At 37.6% G+C, this 7,426-nt stretch overlaps 1 protein-coding gene across 1 annotated transcript in view; it reads left to right on the top strand.

Annotated features, from left to right (window-relative positions):
- Nucleotides 1–1,753: 1,753 nt before the first annotated feature.
- Nucleotides 1,754–7,426, top strand: part of LOC124004202 (rho GTPase-activating protein 40-like) — a 70,741-nt gene continuing 65,068 nt past the window's right edge. The window contains exon 1 of the mRNA XM_046312965.1: nt 1,754–2,085. Within this exon, the coding sequence (XP_046168921.1) occupies nt 1,754–2,085 (332 nt within the window). The remainder of the gene's footprint in view (nt 2,086–7,426) is intronic.

The raw sequence follows: 7,426 nt of genomic DNA, 5'->3' as shown, positions 1-7,426 counted from the left end.
GGCACCGGTATGGAGTCAACGTGGAGGCTATATACAGGGGGTACTGGTATAGAGTCAATGTGGAGGCTATATACAGGGGGTACCGGTACTGAGTCAATGTGGAGGCTATATACAGGGGGTACTGGTACAGAGTCAATGTGGAGGCTATATACAGGGGGTACTGGTATAGAGTCAATGTGGAGGCTATATACAGGGTGTACTGGTATAGAGTCAATGTGGAGGTTATATACAGAGGGTACTGGTATAGAGTCAATGTGGAGGCTATATACAGGGTGTACTGGTATAGAGTCAATGTGGAGACTATATACAGGGGGTACTGGTATAGAGTCAATGTGGAGGCTATATACAGGGGGTACTGGTATAGAGTCAATGTGGAGGCTATATACAGGTGGTACTGGTATAGAGTCAATGTGGAGGCTATATACAGGGGGTACTGGTATAGAGTCAATATGGAGGCTATATACATGGGGTACTGGTATAGAGTCAATGTGGAGGCTATATACAGGGGGTACAGGTATAGAGTCAATGTGGAGGCTATACAAGGGGGTACTGGTATAGAGTCAATGTGGAGGCTATATACAGGGGGTCCAATTTGTAAGTCGCTCTGGATAAGAGCGTCTGCTAAATGACTTAAATGTAAATGTAAATGTACTGGTATAGAGTCAATGTGGAGGCTATATACAGGGGGTACTGGTATAGAGTCAATGTGGAGGCTATATACAGGGGGTACTGGTATAGAGTCAATGTGGAGGCTATATACAGGGGGTACTGGTATAGAGTCAATGTGGAGGCTATATACAGGGGGTACTGGTATAGAGTCAATGTGGAGGCTATATACAGGGGGTACTGGTATAGAGTCAACGTGGAGGCTATATACAGGTGGTACTGGTATAGAGTCAATGTGGAGGCTATATACAGGGGGTACTGGTATAGAGTCAATGTGGAGGCTATATACAGGGGGTACTGGTACAGAGTCAATGTGGAGGCTATATACAGGGGGTCGCTCTGGATAAGAGCGTCTGCTAAATGACTTAAATGTAAAATGTAAATGTACTGGTATAGAGTCAATGTGGAGGCTATATACAGGGGGTACTGGTATAGAGTCAATGTGGAGGCTATATACAGGGGGTACTGGTATAGAGTCAATGTGGAGGCTATATACAGGGGGTACTGGTATAGAGTCAATGTGGAGGCTATATACAGGGGGTACTGGTATAGAGTCAATGTGGAGGCTATATACAGGGGGTACTGGTATAGAGTCAACGTGGAGGCTATATACAGGTGGTACTGGTATAGAGTCAATGTGGAGGCTATATACAGGGGGTACTGGTATAGAGTCAATGTGGAGGCTATATACAGGGGGTACTGGTACAGAGTCAATGTGGAGGCTATATACAGGGGGTACTGGTATTGAGTCAATGTGGAGACTATATACAGGGGGTACTGGTATAGAGTCAACGTGGAGACTATATACAGGGGGTACCGGTACAGAGTCAATGTGGAGTCAACAACTTGGTGTTGATCACTAGCCACCATCACACACAGCATTCCTTCATCTGTCACCTCACACAAACACAACATTCCTTCATCCGTCACCTTGCATACATGTACATAGCGTGCACTCTGCGGTTAAAAGCCCTCGAGCACTAGAATCTTATTTTTGACTAGAGAGAGTGGAAAACAAAAGAGAGCTACTTAAGGACTCGTAAAAGCCCTGAAGCACTGATTGAGAATGGGAAACAGAGAGGAGGCAATGTGCAGGCTCGCTCCTATCTCCAGCACCACCAGCCGTTTTCTACCCCACACGCGGCTGAACAGGCTGAAGCTCCCAACCACCCACAGCTCCTTCAGTAGGCTGGGATCCAAGTCAACCTCCCACAGCTCCTTCAGTAGGCTGGGATCCAAGTCAACCTCCCACAGCTCCTTCAGTAGGCTGGGATCCAAGTCAACCTCCCACAGCTCCTTCAGTAGGCTGGGATCCAAGTCGACCTCCCACAGCTCCTTCAGTAGGCTGGGATCCAAGTCAACCTCCCACAGCTCCTTCAGTAGGCTGGGATCCAAGTCAACCTCCCACGTTGTCGACAGGTATGTAGGTCCAGTGGACTGGACTATATGATTCTGGATCTGCTGACTACTGACTTAGGGAAGGCTCTTCACTTGAGATCACAGGCTTCACTCAGACTAGAGTAAATCATGAGAGATTTGTGTGACTTTTTGAGTTTATGCAACCCTTATACATACTGTATGCCCAACTCTATGGCACAGTACTGTCTCACTATCAATACGGGTTAATCCATCAACAGTAGTTTCCTTATGGGTGACTGACTGACTGTGGAAGCAGGTTTTGCTGAGCCCATTTTGTCTGTAGGACTTAGTTCTGTGGGGCATGCGTGTCAGTGCTGCAGATGTGGTGTGATTTATGAGGCTTGATTCTGTTCTTGTGATTTTATCTGGAAGGTTATGTGACCATTAAATACCATAAAATACAACACATTTGTTTTGATATTATATGTTCTGTTTGTGTTCTATAACAGTTGTTTTATGTGTTCTATAACAGTTGTTTTATGTGTTCTATAACAGTTGTTTTATGTGTTCTATAACAGTTGTTTTATGTGTTCTATAGCAGTTGTTTTATGTGTTCTATAGCAGTTGTTTTATGTGTTCTATAACAGTTGTTTTATGTGTTCTATAACAGTTGTTTTATGTGTTCTATAACAGTTGTTTTATGTGTTCTATAACAGTTGTTTTATGTGTTCTATAGCAGTTGTTTTATGTGTTCTATAGCAGTTGTTTTATGTGTTCTATAGCAGTTGTTTTATGTGTTCTATAGCAGTTGTTTTATGTGTTCTATAGCAGTTGTTTTATGTGTTCTATAGCAGTTGTTTTATGTGTTCTATAACAGTTGTTTTATGTGTTCTATAGCAGTTGTTTTATGTGTTCTATAGCAGTTGTTTTATGTGTTCTATAGCAGTTGTTTTATGTGTTCTATAGCAGTTGTTTTATGTGTTCTATAGCAGTTGTTTTATGTGTTCTATAACAGTTGTTTTATGTGTTCTATAACAGTTGTTGTATGTGTTCCAAAACAGTTGTTTTATGTGTTCTATAACAGTTGTTTTATGTGTTCTATAACAGTTGTTTTATGTGTTCTATAACAGTTGTTTTATGTGTTCTATAGCAGTTGTTTTATGTGTTCTATAGCAGTTGTTTTATGTGTTCTATAGCAGTTGTTTTATGTGTTCTATAGCAGTTGTTTTATGTGTTCTATAACAGTTGTTTTATGTGTTCTATAGCAGTTGTTTTATGTGTTCTATAGCAGTTGTTTTATGTGTTCTATAGCAGTTGTTTTATGTGTTCTATAGCAGTTGTTTTATGTGTTCTATAACAGTTGTTTTATGTGTTCTATAACAGTTGTTGTATGTGTTCCAAAACAGTTGTTTTATGTGTTCTATAACAGTTGTTTTATGTGTTCTATAACAGTTGTTTTATGTGTTCTATAGCAGTTGTTTTATGTGTTCTATAACAGTTGTTGTATGTGTTCCAAAACAGTTGTTTTATGTGTTCTATAACAGTTGTTTTATGTGTTCTATAACAGTTGTTGTATGTGTTCCAAAACAGTTGTTTTATGTGTTCTATAACAGTTGTTTTATGTGTTCTATAACAGTTGTTTTTTGTGTTCTATAACAGTTGTTGTATGTGTTCCAAAACAGTTGTTTTATGTGTTCTATAACAGTTGTTGTATGTGTTCTATAACAGTTGTTTTATGTGTTCTATAGCAGTTGTTTTATGTGTTCTATAACAGTTGTTTTATGTGTTCTATAACAGTTGTTTTATGTGTTCTATAGCAGTTGTTTTATGTGTTCTATAACAGTTGTTTTATGTGTTCTATAGCAGTTGTTTTATGTGTTCTATAACAGTTGTTTTATGTGTTCTATAGCAGTTGTTTTATGTGTTCTATAACAGTTGTTTTATGTGTTCTATAACAGTTGTTTTATGTGTTCTATAGCAGTTGTTTTATGTGTTCTATAACAGTTGTTGTATGTGTTCCAAAACAGTTGTTTTATGTGTTCTATAACAGTTGTTTTATGTGTTCTATAACAGTTGTTGTATGTGTTCCAAAACAGTTGTTTTATGTGTTCTATAACAGTTGTTTTATGTGTTCTATAGCAGTTGTTTTATGTGTTCTATAACAGTTGTTGTATGTGTTCTATAACAGTTGTTTTATGTGTTCTATAACAGTTGTTTTATGTGTTCTATAACAGTTGTTTTATGTGTTCTATAACAGTTGTTTTATGTGTTCTATAACAGTTGTTGTATGTGTTCCAAAACAGTTGTTTTATGTGTTCTATAACAGTTGTTTTATGTGTTCTATAGCAGTTGTTTTATGTGTTCTATAACAGTTGTTGTATGTGTTCTATAACAGTTGTTTTATGTGTTCTATAACAGTTGTTTTATGTGTTCTATAACAGTTGTTTTATGTGTTCTATAACAGTTGTTTTATGTGTTCTATAGCAGTTGTTTTATGTGTTCTATAGCAGTTGTTTTATGTGTTCTATAACAGTTGTTGTATGTGTTCTATAACAGTTGTTTTATGTGTTCTATAACAGTTGTTTTATGTGTTCTATAACAGTTGTTGTATGTGTTCCAAAACAGTTGTTTTATGTGTTCTATAACAGTTGTTTTATGTGTTCTATAGCAGTTGTTTTATGTGTTCTATAACAGTTGTTTTATGTGTTCTATAGCAGTTGTTTTATGTGTTCTATAACAGTTGTTTTATGTGTTCTATAACAGTTGTTTTATGTGTTCTATAGCAGTTGTTTTATGTGTTCTATAACAGTTGTTTTATGTGTTCTATAGCAGTTGTTTTATGTGTTCTATAGCAGTTGTTGTAACGGTTTTCTAGGTGTGGTGAAGGAGAGTCGGACCAAAACGCAGCGTGTAGATTACGATTCATGTTTAATGAAAAAACACACGTAAACACGAATACAATACAAAAAACAATAAACGTAACGAAAACCAAAACAGCCTAAACTGGTGCAAACTAACAGTAGATAGTTACAAGGACACTAAGGACAATCACCCACAAAACAACCAAAGAATATGGCTGCCTAAATATGGTTCCCAATCGGAGACAACGATAAACACCTGACTCTGATTGAGAACCACTCCAGACAGCCAAAGACTCTGCTAGATCACCCCACTAGCTACAATCCCACTATATACCAAAATCCCATGACAAAACACACCACAATACAAAAACCCCATGCCACACCCTGGCCTGACCCAATACATAAAGATAAACACAAAATACTTCGACCAGGGCGTGACGGTTGTTTTGTGTGTTCTATAGCAGTTGTTTTATGTGTTCTATAACAGTTGTTTTATGTGTTCTATAACAGTTGTTTTAAGTGTTCTATAACAGTTGTTTTATGTGTTCTATAGCAGTTGTTTTATGTGTTCTATAACAGTTGTTTTATGTGTTCTATAACAGTTGTTTTATGTGTTCTATAACAGTTGTTTTATGTGTTCTATAGCAGTTGTTTTATGTGTTCTATAACAGTTGTTTTATGTGTTCTATAGCAGTTGTTTTATGTGTTCTATAACAGTTGTTTTATTTGTTTCTATTTATAACAGTTGTTTTGACTGTTGTCGATCTGTGAGCCTGTTCTGATATCATGGGATTATCTGTTTATTTCCACATTGTTTTAAGGAGCTTTTTAAACAGGTCACAGAAATAGGAAATACCGGTCAGTCACCCTGCCCTGTAGAGGCCTCGGCTGGACCCGTTTAGCATGTCAAAGGGCTGAGTAGATGGTTTTATCAATGGTCATTGACTAGGCTATCAAGAGGAGAAGTAGGACCATTTCCACCTCACTATAACTGATTGCAAACTAAACGTAAACGGCGTTACAAAACTACAGGAAACTACAGTAGACGGCGTTACAAAACTACAGGAAACTACAGTAGACGGTGTTACAAAACTACAGGAAACTACAGTAGACGGCGTTACAAAACTACAGGAAACTACAGTAGACGGTGTTACAAAACTACAGGAAACTACAGTAGACGGCGTTACAAAACTACAGGAAACTACAGTAGAAACGGTGAACAAAACTACAGGAAACTACAGTAGACGGCGTTACAAAACTACAGGAAACTACAGTAGACGGCGTTACAAAACTACAGGAAACTACAGTAGAAACGGTGAACAAAACGACAGAAAACTACAGTAGAAACGGTGAACAAAACTACAGGAAACTACAGTAAACGGTGTTACAAAACTACAGGAAACTACAGTAAACAGCATTACAAAACTACAGGAAACTACAGTAGAAACGGTGAACAAAACGACAGAAAACTACAGTAGAAACGGTGAACAAAATGACAGAAAACTACAGTAGAAACGGTGTTACAAAACTACAGGAAACTACAGTAAACGGCGTTACAAAACTACAGGAAACTACAGTAAACGGTGAACAAAACTACAGGAAACTACAGTAGAAACGGTGAACAAAACGACAGAAAACTACAGTAGAAACGGTGAACAAAACGACAGGAAACTACAGTAAACGGTGTCACAAAACTACAGGAAACTACAGTAAACGGCGTTACAAAACTACAGGAAACTACAGTAAACTGTGTTACAAAACTACAGGAAACTACAGTAAACGGTGTTACAAAACTACAGGAAACTACAGTAAACAGCGTTACAAAACTACGGGAAATTACAGTAAACGGTGTTACAAAACTACAGGAAACTACAGTAAACGGTGTTACAAAACTACAGGAAACTACAGTAAACGGCGTTATAAAACTACGGGAAATTACAGTAAACGGTGAACAAAACTACAGGAAACTACAGTAAACGGTGTTACAAAACTACAGGAAACTACAGTAAACGGCGTTACAAAACTACAGGAAACTACAGTAAACTGTGTTACAAAACTACAGGAAACTACAGTAAACTGTGTTACAAAACTACAGGAAACTACAGTAAACGGTGTTACAAAACTACAGGAAACTACAGTAAACTGTGTTATAAAACTACAGGAAACTACAGTAAACGGTGAACAAAACTACAGGAAACTACAGTAAACTGTGTTACAAAACTACAAGAAACTACAGTAAACGGTGAACAAAACTACAGGAAACTACAGTAAACTGTGTTACAAAACTACAGGAAACTACAGTAAACGGTGTTACAAAACTACAGGAAACTACAGTAAACTGTGTTATAAAACTACAGGAAACTACAGTAAACGGTGAACAAAACTACAGGAAACTACAGTAAACGGCGTTACAAAACTATAGGAAACTACAGTAAACTGTGTTACAAAACTACAGGAAACTACAGTAAACGGTGTTACAAAACTACAGGAAACTACAGTAGAAACGGTGTTACAAAACTACAGGAAACTACGGTAAACTG

The sequence above is a fragment of the Oncorhynchus gorbuscha genome, linkage group LG18, assembly GCF_021184085.1.
Source record: "Oncorhynchus gorbuscha isolate QuinsamMale2020 ecotype Even-year linkage group LG18, OgorEven_v1.0, whole genome shotgun sequence".
NCBI lineage: Eukaryota > Metazoa > Chordata > Actinopteri > Salmoniformes > Salmonidae > Oncorhynchus > Oncorhynchus gorbuscha.
This window is presented reverse-complemented; position numbering and strand designations above follow the sequence as displayed.